At 42.6% G+C, this 17,028-nt stretch overlaps 1 protein-coding gene across 1 annotated transcript in view; it reads right to left on the reverse strand.

The window, feature by feature from the left end:
• Positions 1-17,028, reverse strand: part of LOC126187336 (transient receptor potential cation channel subfamily V member 5) — a gene marked incomplete at its 3' end in the record, with an annotated part of 212,325 nt that overhangs the window by 125,523 nt on the left and 69,774 nt on the right. The window contains exon 6 of the mRNA XM_049928398.1: positions 11,090-11,315. Coding sequence (XP_049784355.1) covers positions 11,090-11,315 — 226 coding nt within the window. The remainder of the gene's footprint in view (positions 1-11,089; positions 11,316-17,028) is intronic.

Consider the following 17,028-nt stretch of genomic DNA (forward strand, 5'->3'; position numbering starts at 1 on the left):
AAACTGCAACTCTAAATAAGGAATGAGTCTAACTAATACTAATTGAAATATATCGTCTAGATCGTAGATTTTAATTGGACTCTATCTTATCGGTGTTTTCACTTTGCGTGTGTTTAGTCTCTGGAGTAGCTCATCACTCTCAGCAACTTTTGTAATTGAAGACTGCTATAAGTACCATTACAAAATTTAATCGTTGGTGAGCTTCAAATGCGACGGCTCATGCTATCCTTAATTCTACAAGTGAAATTTTCCTTTTAAGCTCCCTAATTCTCTTTGGTCTGGTCCTCGAGATTAATATTTTCAGAGCATTCCATAAAACACTTGGCAATAACACAAGAGCGAGGGAGAACATCCCTGTGTGCTCCTCCCAATAATATTCGCAGTTCTTGTCTTCGCACTCCACAATTCCCTGACGCGCCAGAATAAAGGTGTGCATGAAGTGCTACACAGGGTGTTCGGAAATTCCCGTTACATTGTTCTAGGACTTGTAGAAGGGAGTGAGTAGATAATATTTTGAACTAGAACCCATGTCCGCAAAAGAACCATTTTCGTGCTACAACGATTTGAAAGCATGTTGGTAACGACTACTTTTACAATTAAGTGATTAATCACTTGTTTTACAGTTCAACTCATTAATAGCCAAAGAAATTCCTCATGTACACATTGACGGGTTTTCTTTAAAGTGATGCAGTACAACCGCTTCCAATTCGGGCGAGCGGCCTCTCCTTGGAGCACCAAAGTCAAGTCTGTTGATAGCGAAGGTACCCTTTCTCGAAGCCGTTGAGTAATTGTGGCGAAAAGCGTGTATGATAGAGTCAGACGTTGTGGATAACGATCTCGATATAGGTGACGAGCGGCTCTGTCATTATCGTGAGTTTCTCCATCCAGAAGGATGACGTCGGTGTCTGCTGTAGACGTGTACTCAGCCATGTTGCTCTAACACTCACAGATACGTGAATGAGGCTCGAACCAGGTCAGAGAGGTTGGATGGATGTCAAATGACATCAGCTGTTCCGAGGTAAACCCCCCCCCCCCCCACCATGACTACCCTGTTGCATATTCCTAGCAAATACGTTTTCAAACAGCTGTAGCATGGAAACGGTACGTTTCCGGACATAGGTTCCTATTCAAAACATTATGTATTCACTCCTCTCTACAAGTACTAGAGGTTTATAACTAGAATTTCAGTACACCCTGGATATAGTTATTTTTCTCCGTGTTCCTTAATCGCCGGCCGTGGTGGCCGAGCGGTTCTAGGCGCTACAGTCTGGAACCGCGCGACCTCTACGGTCGCAGGTTCGAATCCTGCCTCGGGCATGGATGTGTGTGATGGCCTTAGGTTAGTTAGGTTTAAGTAGTTCTAAGTTCTAGGGGACTGATAGCCTTAGAAGTTAAGTCCCATAGTGCTCAGAGCCTTTTGAACCATTTTTTTTGTTCCTTAATCGATGTGAGAGAAGCGGAGATAATATGCTTTACCCCACGTGATAACTGCTGTTGGCAGCTGTGCACATTGGTGGGTGAACGTTACGCCTTCCACATGCAATGGTACCAACAACAGCAATGCAGCTGCCATATTGAGCAACGTGCAGAGTACCTATAAAGATAGCCAGATAGGTAAAATGCATCATGCAGTAAATTGACAAATTATCTTACAAACTTAATTGTGATGAAAAATTATCCTATTACTAAAAAAGGGAAGTTTTCACAAAGAATAAAGAATTAAAAAGATCAATACCGGATATCGCTGAGTTCGAATATTTTTCTACTAAGAAAAATTGACAGTTGCTGCCACAGTTATTTTCCAGTTCTCTGAGTTGTTGGGTATAGCCTCGGTACGAGTTCCAGACGAATGATGGCCAACATGCTGTCAACCAAGGGTGTTGGCCTACTATCCAGTTTCACCTTGACGATGGTGACGACGAGCTGCGCGCCGGAGGGTGGGATATAACAGCCCCGATGCTTTTCCAAGATTATTTTCAAACACAAAAATGTGACTGTTGCGACAGACGGAGAACAGTAATGTGCACTGTCGCCATTCCAGGGCAAATACACATTTATAGACAAATACACGCAACACTCACAAATCCTCAGACGATACAAAAGTAAAGTAAATGTAAAGTTTCGCATTGTGCCCCTGGGCGAGACATTCGAGACCGCCGTATCATCCTCGGCCAATGGTGTTATTTGAGGCGGCATGGCTGAGCATGTGATCAGCAAGCCGCTCTCGCGGGCGTTGTCGGGTTGCTTGACATTGAAACCGGTGCTAATGGGCCGAGTGGCTCTTCAATTAGCCAACCGCTCATTTACTAGTCCTCCCACTAAAGAAAAATCGCTGGCAGTACAGGGAATAGAACCCGAGTCCTCCTCGTGGCAGTCAGCCTCGCTGACCTCTCATCTACGAAGACGGACGATACAAAAGCACTGTGATATAATTACCTTCACTGCAGGAAGAGCTCACAATGGGACCGTGCGAACTTCTCCTCACTGGTTTGATAAATACTGACAGCGCGTGCAGGGCACGCAATGTCTTCAACATGTGCAAACAGGAAGACGCAACTCTTAACCATTTTCGAGAAAATCGAAGTTGAAAATTTTGGGCGTCCTTGTATACTTCGCATAGTCTCTAGCATTCGAGGAGTCCAAAGATAAAAGAGTAAGTGCTTAGATTTACTATCGCGCGGCATCTTCATTGAATCACCCTTACAGAACTTTTCATTCACTGTAATTCCAACAGCAGATATGCGTGGTACTTGACGAAATTGTGTAATGACAGAGAACCTTTTATGAACGTATACCATGCTACTTTTGCTGTTCACACATTGAAAGACATCCACAGGAGAAAATTCGGCTTTCATTACATGTGCCGCATATCATGATAATTATTCTTTCTCATGTTTCTATGATCAGTATGAAGCTGATTCGCGATGTGATCCATAGGTTATACATTATACTTTTAACAAATGTAGATATAGTAATATAAGTGAAATGGCTATACTGTTATGATCGGCTATACTGATGACTGAAAGCTCTTGTGTATCCTGTTTTCTTGGTATCGCCTAATGATACCACCCTACCGGCGTATCACGGTTGGTAAGGAAACTGCAAGTTTCAGCCCAACACCGATAGAGATCATGAGGGATCCAGCGGACCCAATGGAGCACGGCTGCCGAGCCACACCTCCGATGGCTCGTTAGCCACGAGTGCCCTCTGCCGCCACGGTACGGGGTGGCCAGTGCAGCGACTCACCTCCACTCATGCTCGGAGCCACTTTCCAACGTGATGCTACGCAGACGCCAACTGGTCGCGGCTCCGTTTTCGTCGTCCGTGCCTCAGTACGGACAGACTCTTCCTCGTGGATATTGTGATAGCTGGACTGTTTCTCGCTGCACTATTGTAATGACTCTTCGTACGTTTGGAGAAAAACAACTTAAGTAAATCTTCTGTTTACCGTCTTTCTTTTTTGGGTCGTCATTCTTCTTACTGGTTTGATGCGCCCAACCTAATTTTCAATACTCGTTTGTAGCACCAAATCTCAGATGCTTCGATTTTCTTCTGTTCCGGTTTTCCACAGTCCACGTTTCACTACCATACAAAGCTGTGCTCCAGATGCACATTCTCAGAAATTTCTTCCTCAAATTAAGGCCGATATTTGATACTAGTAGACTTCTCTTGGCCAGGAATACCCTTTCCTTGCTTCGTACGTCATCGGTTATTTTGCTGCCTAGGTAGCAGAATTCCTTAACTTCATCTACTTCATGACCATCAATTCTGATGTTAAGTTTCTTGCTGTTCTCATTTCTGTACTTCTCATTACTTTCGTTTTCCTTCGATTTAATCTCAGTGCATATTCTCTACTCGTTAGATTGTTCATTCTATTCAGCAGATTACGTAATTCTTCTTCACTTTCATTCAGGATAATAACGTCATCAGCTAATCATATCGCTGATAATCGTTCAACTTGAATTTTAATTCCACTCCTGAACCTTTCTTTTATTTTCATCATTGCTTCTTCGATGTACAGATTGAACAGTAGGCGCGAAAGACTACCTTCCTGTCTTACACCCTTTCTAATCCGAGCACTTCGTTCTTGGTCATCCACTGTTATTATTCCCTCTCGACTCTTGTACATATTGTTTATTACCCGTCCTTCCCCAACAGCTCGCCCCTATTTTTCTCAGAATTTCGAAAATTTTGCACCATTTTACACTGTCGAATGCCTTTTCCAGGCCAACACATTCTATGAACGTGTCTTGCTTTTTCTTTAGTCTTGCTTCAATTATCAACCGCAACGTCAGAATTGCCTCTCTGGTGCCTTTAACTTTTCTAAAGCCAAACTGATAGTCATCTAGCACATCCTCAATTTTCTTTTCCATTCTTCTCTATATTATTCTTGTCAGTAGCTTGGATGCATGAGCTGTTAAGCTTATTGTGCGATATTTCTCGCACTTGTCACCTCTTGAAGTCTTCGGAATTACTCATACATTCTACACAGAATAGTGAATAGTCGTTTTGTTGCCACTTCTCCTAACGAGTTTAGAAAATCTGATGGAATGTTATTTATCCCTTCTGCCTTATTTGACCTTAAGTCCTTTGAAGCTCTTTTAAATTCTGATTGCAATGGTGAATCCCCTGCCTCTTTTAAACCGACTTCTGTTTCTTCTTCTATCACATCAGACAAATCTTCCCTCTCATAGAGGCTGTCAGTGTAGTCTCTCCGCCGGCCGGTGTGGCCGAGCGGTTCTAGTGGCTTCAGTCGAGAACCGTGCGACCGCTACAACCGCAGGTTCGAATCCTGCCTCGGGCACGGATGTGTGTGATGTCCTTAGGTTAGTTAGGTTTAAGTAGTTCTAAGTTCTGGGGGACTGATGGCCTCCGATGTTAAGTCCCATAGTGCTCAGAGCCATTTGAACCATTTTTGTAGTCTCTCCACCTATCTGCTCTCTTCTCTGCTTTTAACAGTGGAATTCGCGTTGCACTCTTAATGCTTCCACCCTTGGTTTTAGTGTTACCGAAGGTTCTTTTGACTTTCCTGTATGCTGAGTCTGTCCTTCCGAAAATCACTTCTTTTTCGATTTCTTCACATTTTGCATGGAGCCATTTCGTCTTGGCTTCCGTGCACTTCCTATCTATTTCATTCCTCAACGACTTGTATTTCTGTATTCCTGAGTTTCCCAGAAAATTTTTATACTTCCTCCTTTTATCGATCAACTTAAGTATATCTTTTGTTACCCAAGGTTTCTTGGCAGTTACCTTCTCTCTACCTATGTTCTTCTTTCCTACTTCTGTGATGGCCCTTTTTAGAGATGTCCATTCCTCTTCAACTGTACTGCCTACTGAGCTATTCCTTATCGCTGTATCTATAGCGTTAGAGAACTTCAAACGTATCTCGTCATTGCTTAGTACTTCCGTATCCCACTTCTTTGCGTATTGATTCTTCCTGACTAATCTGCTGAATTTCAGCCTACTATTCGTCTCTACTACATTGTGATCTGAGTCAATATCTGCTTCTGGGTAGGCCTTACAATCCAGTATCTGATTTCCGAATCTCTGTTTGACCTTGATGTGATCTAACTGAAATCGTGACGTATCACCCGGCCTTTATCAAGTGTGTATGTATGTATGTATTGATCCGGGGACCTAGAAACGACGGAGAGGCTTCGTCTCACCGCAGCCCTCAGTGGTTCACAACTCCACAACAGGCCACAGCAGTCCACCTGCCCCACCGCCGCCCCACACGGAACCCAGGGTTATTGTGCGGATCGGCCCCCAGTGGACACCACGGGGAACATCTCATACCATATGGGTGTAATCCCAAATGTTTGCGTGGTAGAATAATGATAGTATAGGCGTACGTGGAAACGGTGTTTGCGCAGCAATCGCCGACACAGTGTAACTGAGGCGGAATAAAGGGAACCAGCCCGCATTCGCCGAGGTGGATGGAAAACCGCCTTAAAAACCATCCACAGGCTGGCCGGCACACCGGACCTCGACACTAATCCGCCGGGCGGAATCGTGCTGGAGCCCGACACGCTTTCCCCCCCGGGAAGCAGCGCTTTAGACCGCGCTGCTAGCCGGGCGGGCTTTTCCAAGTATACCTCCTCCTCTTGTGATTCTTGAACAGAGTATTCGCTGTTACTAGCTGAAATTTATTACAGAACTCAATTAGTCTTTTCCCTCTCTCATTCCTTGTCCCAAGTCCATATTCTCCTGTAACATTTTCTTCTACTCCTTCCCCTACAACTGCATTCCAGCCTCCATGATTATTAGATTTTTATCTCCCTTTATGTTATGTATTACCCTTTTATATCCTCATACACCTTCTCTGTCTCTTCATTTTGAGCTCCCGACGTCGGCATGTATATCTGAACTATCGTTGTCGGTATTGGTTTGCTGTCGATCCTGACAAGAACAACCCTATCACTGAAATGTTGGCAGTAACATACTCTTTGCTCTACCTTCCTATTCATAACGAGTCCTACTCCTGTTACACCATTTCCTGCTGCTGTTGATATTACCATATACTCATCTGACCAGAAAGCCTTGTCTTCTTTCTATGTCACTTCACTGACCCCTACTACATCTAGATTGAGCCTTTGCATTTCCCACTTCAGGTTTTCCAGTTTCCTTTCCATGTTCAAGCTTTTGACATTCCAGACCCCCATCTCGTGAAACGTTATCCTTTCGCTTATTATTGAAACTTCTTCTCATGGTCATCTCCCCCACGGCAGTCCCCTCCCGGAGATCCGAATGGGGAACTATTCCTGAATTTTTTGGCAATGGAGAGATCATCACGACACTTTTTCAGTTACAGGCCACATGTCTTGTGGATACACGTTACGAGTCTTTAATGCAGTGGTTTCCATTGCCTTATGTATCCTCATCCCTTTGATCACTGGTAATTCTTCCACCTTTAGGGGCAGTTTCCCACCCCTAGGACAAGAGAGTGTCCTGAACCTCTATCCTCTCTTCCGCCCTTTTTGACAAGGCCGTTGGCAGAATGAGGGTGACTTCTTACGCCGGGAGTCTTCGGTCGCCAATGCTGATTATTAATCAAAATTTAAGCAGCCGGGTTTCGAACCCGGGACCACGAAAGTTTTGATTACTAACCAAAGACCACAAGCTTGCGTAGTTTGCTGTGTTACTTGTTCACTAATCATTTGAGCTGCTGTCCAACTTTCCTACAACGACAGTTACCACACCACTCAGTAACCAATCTCTCCTTACCATTGTGCACGAAGTCATACATAACATTTTTATATCCAGTCTCCTCGTGAAAATGTTTTTTCCCCTTTTTCCACGATAAAGGTTATGAAAATCATAAACGAATCAATATTGATAATTTGCAAAATCATAATAAATCTCTTTTTAGAATTACATGGTAATGAAAATAAATAAAAATGCGCCAGCTGTGAAATTCTCTCCAGAGATCTCATGCTTATGAAACTTACGTAGATGCTTACTCGCTCGGCTGCAGACTCCTTGGTTAATAACGATCATAGAACGTATATAAGCGTACCTAAAATTTTCAAACTCCATTTTTTCGAAAACTTTTGAGAGTTGCGTCTTCCTGTTTGCTTATGTTGAAGCGTTAGTCATGCCTTGCACACACCCTGTCAGTACGAATCAAATCGGATATGGGATGTTCGTACGGTCCCATTGTAAGCAGAGTGTCGTTGTGCCACTCTTCTATTGTATTCGGTGAACCCATACAAAAGGTTCACATTGGCCAAGTTTTCATCAGTAAGCCTATACACAATGTTCTTAACGTACACCTAATACTGCTAGAAAAACAGAAACGAGCAGTGCTGAAAGCGAGACTGAAGACGAAGAGTGAAGTGGTCGTTGGTGTTGTCAACAGCAAGTACTAGTCGACCACAATATTATTGTAGCTGAGAGTGAGGGCGCTTCTATCGGTTAAACGCGAGTTTTTATCTGTGATTTTTCACGAGGACACACTGAACTTCTTGACAGTATACACACAACTTTCTTTAAACCATTCACGGTGGGACGCGCTTTCCTTAGTCACCACTGCACTTATTTAAAATAGAGTCACTGCGTGTTTCTGGCAATACCATGGGAGGCCATGTGCAATAATATCGTGGTCGGTGGTACTTGAATGAACTGAATAAATTTGTTACCTAACAAGACAAACAACCGCATACAATCGACAGATATTTTCAGTGAAATAAAGATGCAAAAATAAGCGGTATAGGAAATCAGATGAAGTACCGGAGGCCACAGGTCACTTATACCAAAATACTCACAAAATGTCTCTCAATAACCTTCTAAATTTTGTCCTTGAGTTCTGGTTAGTAACTATCAGTCTCCGATTTATCTCTCGAACCATACAAACGTACAGAAAAATTTTGGAAACTTAATACAATATTCTGTCCGATGTTACATTCTCTGTTACCTGCAATCTTAAATGACGAAACGTGAAGTCCACCCAACATATTTTTTGTGTTCATGATATTGTAATTCTTTTTGAAGGTTGTTTCTCTTATCATATTTTCATTGCATCCTCTACATCCTCTTGTTGACATTTCCTAATAGTACTATTTAATTCTACGTGTATTTGTATTGTTGCTACTATCGTTTCATTGAAAATTTTTGACAGCTCCCCCAGTTCATTTAAATTATCTTTTCTTTTGATTTCTTGGTATCTATAACAGCTTTTGTTACTTGTATCTTTAGTCTGGGACTAAGATGCTGAACGTGGTTGATAGCATTCGGTGTTCCTCAGTATTTCGTAATGTTGTTGTTGTTGTGGTCTTCAGTCCGAAGCCTGGTTTTATGCATCTCTCCTTGCTGCTCTGTTCTGTGTGAGTCTCTTCATCTCTGAATAAGTAATACAATCTACATCTTTCTGAATATGTTTACTGTATTCATCTCTTGGTCTGCCTCCACGATTTTTACCCCGACACTTCCCTCCAATACTAAACTGGTAATTCCTTGAAATCTCAAAATGTGTCTGTTGATCACTTTCTTTGGTCAAGCTGCGCCATAGATTTCTTATCTCGCCAGTTCTATTGAGTACTTCCTCATTAGTTACGTGATCCACCCATCTACTCTTCAACATCCTTCTGTAGCAACATCATTTCCAAAGCTTCTATTCTCTTTGTATCTAAATTGCTTATCGTCGATGTTTCAGTTCCATGTATGGCAAAAATGGTTCAAATGGCTCTGAGCACTATGGGACTCAACTGCTGTGGTCATAAGTCCCCTAGAACTTAGAACTACTTAAACCTAACTAACCTAAGGACAGCACACAACACCCAGCCATCACGAGGCAGAGAAAATCCCTGACCCCGCCGGGAAACGAACCCGGGAACCCGGGCGTGGGAAGCGAGAACGCTACCGAACGACCACGAGATGCGGGCAGTTCCATGTATGGCTACACTCCAAATACCTTCAGCAAACACTTCATAACACTTATATCTATGTTCGATATTAACAAGTTTCTCCTCTTCAGAAATGCTTTCCTTGTCATTACCAGTCTACAAATGTACATTGGCCGTCATCAGTTATTTTGTTGCCCAAATAGCAAAACTAATCTACTACATAAAGGTTCTCATAGCCTAATCTGGTTCTCTTAGCATTCGACTACATTTCATTATCCATGTTTTGCTTTTGTTGATGTTCAACTATCAATGCAGTTTAACTACTCTTCCAAGAACTTTTCTGTCTCTGACATAATTACAATGGCATCGACAAAGTCCCTGAACATTAATTCCTACTTCAAATTTTTCTTTGGTTTTCTTTACTGTTTGTTCAGTTTACATGATGAATAACATCAGGGGTTAACTACAGCCCTGTCACACTGCCTTCTCAACCACTGCTTCCCTTTCATGCCCCTCGACTGTCGTACCTGCCGTCCGGTTTCTGTACAAGTTCTAAACAGACTTTCGCTGCTTATATTTTACCTCTGTAACCTTCAGAATTTCAGAGAGAGTATTCCACTCGCCGGCCGGGGTGGCCGAGCGGTTCCAGGCTCTACAGTCTGGAACCGCGTGACCGCTACGGTCGCAGGTCCGAATCCTGCCTCGGGCATGAATGTGTGTACTGTCGTTAGGTTTAAGTAGTTCTAAGTTCTAGGGGACTGATGACCTCAGAAGTTAAGTCCCATAGTGCTCAGAGCCATTTTTAGTATTGCAGTCGACATTGTCAAAAGCTTTCTCTAACGCTACAAATGCTAAAATTGCCGTTTTGTCTTTCCTTAACCTATTTTCTAAGATAAGTCGTAATGTAACTATTGCCCATCTGTTCCTACATTTCTCCAGAATTCAAACTGATCTTCCCAGATGTTGGCTTCTACGAGTTTTTCCATTCTTCCGTAAAGAATTCGTGTCAGTATTTTGCAACCATGACTTATTAAAGTGATAGTTCGGCAATTTTCACAGCTGTCAGAATCTGCTTTCTTCTAGAAGTCTGAGAGTATTTTGCCTGTCTCATACATCTTGCTCACCAGATGGAATAATTTTGTCATGGCTGTTTATCCCGAGGCTTTCCGCAGTCTTGACACAATATCATTTACCCCCGAGACCTTGTTTCGACTTTAATCTTACCGAGCTTCCTCGAATCCTTCTCGCAATATTTTATCTCCCATGTCATCTTCATCTGTGTCCACTTATCTTTCTATAATATTGCTTTCATCTCCCTTGTATAGACACTCTATATAGTCCTCCGGTTTTTCAGCTTTCCCTTCTGCGCTTAGGACTGGTTTGCCATCTGAGTTCTTGATATTCGTACAGCTGTTTCTGTTATCTCCAAAGGCGTTTTTAATTTTCCTGTAAGCGGTATCTACCTTCTACATTTCCCTTAGTGACATATACTTCTCAATCCTTATATTTGTCCTCCAGCCATTCCTGCTTAGCAATTTTGCGCTTACTGTCAATCTTACTTTGTAAACGTTTATGTTAGCTTTGGCTTGCCTCATTCGCAGCATTTTAAAATTTGATCCTTTCACCAATTAAATTCAGTATCTCTCGTGTTATCCAAGGGTTTCTTAATATATTCTCGTAATCTCCGTTTCTGGATTGCTGCCTACTAGAAAGAACGTGTGCTGTTGTGCGTAGCTTTGAGTACTGACTAGTGCGGCCGTCGGGCAGCAGCGTGTCGAGCGCGTTGAGCGGGTAGGCGGAGCAGGTGATGTTGGAGTAGCGCCAGAACTCCCTGGCGCTCAGCTCGAGCATCTCGCGGAAGACCTCGGCGCGGCCCAGCTTGCAGGCGAGCGTCAGCGGCGTGAGGCCGGCGCGGTTGGCGATGCCGTTGCACGCCGGCAGCTTGGGGTGCCGCAGCGCGTAGCCGAACATGTCCTGCAACACCGCGGCACGCACGCACTCACTCACTGGACAAGGCGCCATTACCTTTCCCTACATAATACGTTGTAAGGTGCATTTCTTTAACATACCCAGAAATGTTGAACTTGTGACAGTTAAAAACTCTCTAGTTACCATTAAGCTGTTTACTGTACTACTGTCAATACAGATTCAGACGTGCACAGGATAAGGTATATGTGCTATATACTTCGTTTGGCAATATGTGTTGGACGCCAGTGTAACTTCGTACACGTACACACCAGAAGCGGACAAGTGCAATGAAATGAACACGCTTAGCTGCTTACAGGCGTTGACATACGTCTACAGGGACAATGAAAATGTGTGCCCCGACAGGGACTCGAACCCGGGATCTCCTGCTTACATGGCAGACACTCTATCCATCAGAGCCACCGAGGACAGAGAATATAGCGCGACTGCAGGGATTTATCTCTGGCACGCCTCCCGCGAAACCCACATTCTCAACGTATTGTCCCGCACTACATTCGTACTATCCCGCCCATTATACTCATTACTCGCGGCGCGTTGCCGATTCCCGTAAGAGTTCGGGCACTGTTTGTGCATTCGCAGAGAAGAAGAAGATGGTCAAGTGGCCGGTGAGCCTTAACTATATATATACTAAGATGGTATCTGTTCTTTCGGACATGTCCGAAAGAACAGATACCATCTTAGTATATATATAGCGGACAAGTAATTGAATAGAGCTGCATTTCTCTGTGACAGGTAGAACGACCACTAGAGTGCATTAGCGTTGTTGGTGTTTTGTTACCAGGCCTGTTAGGATATATTAGAGACGTGAACACCGTCAGTTGTTGACTGATCACCGTGAAGGACACGGGGACGTCGCGTACTCGCGTAAACAGCGTTCATCAGCACCTGACAGAGTCTGAAAGGGGTGTCATTGTGGGTATCCGTATGTTCGGTCTGTCGAATCATGCAGTTTCCTGATTTGTGGGGCATTCGGATTTGAATGGTGAACTGAAGACTATTATAAGGTATAAGGCAATCGTTTAAAAAGGGCAATCGTCGAAAAAATACGATATGCATACGAAACAGAAGATAAACACTCCGAGTACAGAGAAATGCGGATCAGACTTCAAAGATGATCCATAAAACAAAAAGAACCAAAGTCACTGTGGAGGGGACAGCATTGAATCAGAAATCAAAAGGAACAACACCAGAAACTGTTACAGGTTCTTCATGCACCATGTAAATGATTATCAACCACCAAGGCGACCAACATAGAGAACTACTGCATTCTAACCAATTACTGTGGGAAACCCCTTCACTGTGATGAACAAAGGGATAAATGATCGAGAACAGCTACCACATAGCAAATGAACGAGCCAACTCTCCTACTCCTGATGAACTTCACAGTCCAGTCAACGAAGGAAAACTGGGGGAAAATCGTGTAATTTTGGACAGTGTTAGGAGCGAGTATTATGAACTACGGGGATGAGGCAGTATGCTAGCATTTTTTATATCAAATTGATATGCAAATTAATCAATTAATTAGACCCACCCCTAGCCCTACCCCCAGATGACGTCATGAGTTTTCCCTAGCCGGCATGTGAGTCACCACCCCCCTCCCCCACCTGCCTTATTGGTGGGAAATTCGAATTTTGGTGGTAATTTCGAATTTTGGCATATAATTTAAAAAATGGTGGGAATTTCAAAAAAATGGCGAGAATTTCTTTGTCCCAAGGCTTTGCTGATCTCCCTCTACATCCCTCACCCGGGGAACTGGAGGCAAATTAAAAATGGCGGTGCACCTTCTCGGATTCGAACCACGCTCCCTCTGGGCAAAAAGCCCAAGTGCATCCACCAACATACGCAAATTGTCCAACGCAGGAGAGGACGGTTTGGCTAGACTACTTTATTTATTTTGGGTGGAAACTGAAGTAAAGGTCGCTCCTAACTACTCAATTAATCATAAAGATCGGTCCTAATTGCACAATTATATGCATGGCGCTTCAGAAGTTGCTTGTAAATCCACAATACAGCTCAAATATTGACGATGCCATATAACTAGTGCGAAAAGAAATTCACAATACCATTCAAAACTAGTGGCACACGTACGAAAAATAAACTCTAATAGAATGATCCCTTCACCTACAAGCTGGTGGGAAGTTCTATCTTTATTTTTGGTAGGAGATGTGTTCAATTGACGAGATGCTGGTGTTGTACAGAGAGGCGTTTGATAAGTGTATTACTGTAAGCATACAGCTGAGGACTGTGGCTACAGCATCCTACATAAGGAATGGAAGGAGGTGACAATGGACAAGAGTAGCTGGAATAATTTTCAGCAAATACTGGTGGTGCAGCAGGATGGACTGAAGATGCATTTCACAACTCATAGAGACTATTGCCTGTGCTGGAGCTGTTTGTGTTTCTGACATGCCGGGTCTATCCACAGTGCATGAGACGACTTGGCACGCCCCCCGCCATCCCCTTTTACCGACCAGGTGTGTGTGCCACACAGTTTGATATCACAGTTCGCTACAGACCCCTCCTGCTGCATTGCTCCACAATTACCCTGCAACCTGGTGCTCGAAATTCAGGTAGTCCAATACAGGCTACCACAACTAATAGAAAACGCTCCACTGTTCTAATTCCACATGGAAATGGTCATGAAAAAACCAGCGCCCGTTATCAGTGGGTTATGATGCGACACACATACTCGGCACTGAGAACCTCATCATAATAACACATCTACCACAAAAACCGACCCCAAAAGATCACACCAGGAGAGAGGTGCGGCAGTTACAGGATGTGTTCTCTTTGATGTGCGGTTACGAATTAACCAACTTGGAGCCAGTCTTACCTCCGCCCCCCCCCCTACCACCCCTCATCCCTCCTTCTCACCATAGGCAGGCGTACAGGCCAGTTCTATGCTGTCACTGATGGTCCACAAAGAGATGAGGTGGATGTGATACACTGCCCCCAATCTGCGGAAATCAGTCACGGATAGACCAAAGATTTAATAACAGTTTGCTTCCTGCAGTCTGTTTAACATATTTCTTGGAAAGACTGCCTGCCACCCATCTACCCAGATGAAAAAAAGAAACGAAATTCTGGAGAATTCTCCAAAATGCTTTTTCAAATGTTAGCTGGTTGGGAAACAGACAGCTACCACCGCCATCCACCAACTGCCGTAGCCGAGTGCACAGACACTGGCCCTCTGCAACACAACCCACTCCAGCGGGCAGTGCTCCTCAGCAGAGCATGAAGTGGTCCAGACAGTCAGTGGACCACAGTGAGATAAATGATGGCTACCCTGACCATGTGTTGTTTGTCTAAAAGTGCAGCTGCTCCACGACCAACTGCTTCCACTGGTGCCCACGGTACTGCGAGGGAAGACATTCTGCCTACTACTGTCCATATCAACTCCTTCCATTCCTTATGTAGGATGCTGTAGGCACAGTCCTCAGCTGTATGCTTACAGTAATACACTTATTAAAATCCTCTCTGTATTTAATGTCAATGTACCCCTTATAAGGAAGCATCTATTTAAAAAACACTATTGCGAGGGCAATAAAGAAACAGCCTTCTTTCCACGAAAATTGGTGTAATCCATTTTCTTTCATTTTTATGAGCAAAACTGTTATAGTCTGAGAGCATTCCTCGTGTTCAGTTAAAAAGTGCTGTGCACAAGAGCATTATATTCTTTTCAGACGATTGAATTATAATTATAGAACGGCGTCTATACAGTCATTCTATTATGTTCGACTGCAGGATATTGTTCACATCTCTCTCCCTACCTACCATTATTTTGTGACATCCTCAGCTGTATGCTTACAGTAATACACTTATTAAAATCCTCTCTGTATTTAATGTCAATGTACCCCTTATAAGGAAGCATCTATTTAAAAAACACTATTGCGAGGGCAATAAAGAAACAGCCTTCTTTCCACGAAAATAGGTGCAATCCATTTTCTTTCATTTTTATGAGCAAAACTGTTATAGTCTGAGAGCATTCCTCGTGTTCAGTTAAAAAGTGCTGTGCACAAGAGCATTATATTCTTTTCAGACGATTGAATTATAATTATAGAACGGCGTCTATACAGTCATTCTATTATGTTCGACTGCAGGATATTGTTCACATCTCTCTCCCTACCTACCATTATTTTGTGACATCCTCAGCTGTATGCTTACAGTAATACACTTATTAAAATCCTCTCTGTATTTAATGTCAATGTACCCCTTATAAGGAAGCATCTATTTAAAAAACACTATTGCGAGGGCAATAAAGAAACAGCCTTCTTTCCACGAAAATAGGTGCAATCCATTTTCTTTCATTTTTATGAGCAAAACTGTTATAGTCTGAGAGCATTCCTCGTGTTCAGTTAAAAAGTGCTGTGCACAAGAGCATTATATTCTTTTCAGACGATTGAATTATAATTATAGAACGGCGTCTATACAGTCATTCTATTATGTTCGACTGCAGGATATTGTTCACATCTCTCTCCCTACCTACCATTATTTTGTGACATCCAACAAAGAGAAAAAGAAAGAGCTACAGCGCTGCCAACGATCATAGATCACCAAATTGCAGAGGTTGGATTTCCCCTATTTTTCTGTGAAAACTATCGATCATTGCAGAATGTCCTCATTATTTCGAAAATTTCATTGGGGTAAAGAAAAAGAGGAAATTTAAACTCCAAACAAAAAAAAATCTATGATACGCGATTTCTTTCAGTTTGATGGTGAAAATTACAAGGTTTGAGAGCATCCCTGGTGTTGAGATAGTGTCTGTAAATAAATTGTCATGCAAGTGTGTAATACAAACATTTCAGACATGTGAAGTAACATTACAGGATACAGTGCTTCACGCCACCTGCTCTCATGTTGGAAAAAAAAAGAAACACAATCATTTTATGTTTGGCAACAGCAAGCTATAATTCAAGAGTATGTTGTTGTTTTGTACACTATGGCAAGTTATGTATTACCAGTGGAATGATATATCGCACTGGCGTTTACAAAATCTAAAAAGACAAATCGTGGTACCACGCTTCGTAATAGAACCTCCTAATACCACTTGGTAGAGAACCCTATAAGATTCCACTGATACATCGAAAACAGATACTGTCTGCATGGTGACATCTGACATTTTTGATCCCTCTACTGACTTGTGTGTAATGTTTGTCACCCAGCAGACTATGATTCATAACAGCAGCAGATTCTTGCTTTGTAGTTTCATAAGCAATTTGGGCATCACAGAACAGCCTGTTTCACACAATCTACCCACATGTCAGAAAAAACAATCATTTCTATGTTCAACAATGAGCTATATTTCAAGTGGTGTTTAATACTTTATGATTAGAGGTTATGAGGTATGAAATAACACAGGTATTATTGCAATACATATTTTTAAACACACAATAATAATAAAAACAGTAATGTTTCCACCAGAATAGACACAGTCGATTTATATTAGTTTTATAAGCAAAATCAGTGTTGATTGAGAGAATTCCATGCGATCAAATTACAAATTGTCATGCATGAGGGCATTACATTCATGGCAGACATATGAAATACCGATACTGATCCGTATATATACAGTCATTAATTAAATTTGAGAGCACTCCTCATCGTTATTTTGTAATATGAAGAGTAGGTAAAAATAAAAAAAACTACGAACTATCTGCATCCAAGCTTTAACCAGTTACAACACTCCTGGAATAGACCCTCC

The sequence above is a fragment of the Schistocerca cancellata genome, chromosome 1 (assembly GCF_023864275.1).
Source record: "Schistocerca cancellata isolate TAMUIC-IGC-003103 chromosome 1, iqSchCanc2.1, whole genome shotgun sequence".
Lineage (NCBI taxonomy): Eukaryota > Metazoa > Arthropoda > Insecta > Orthoptera > Acrididae > Schistocerca > Schistocerca cancellata.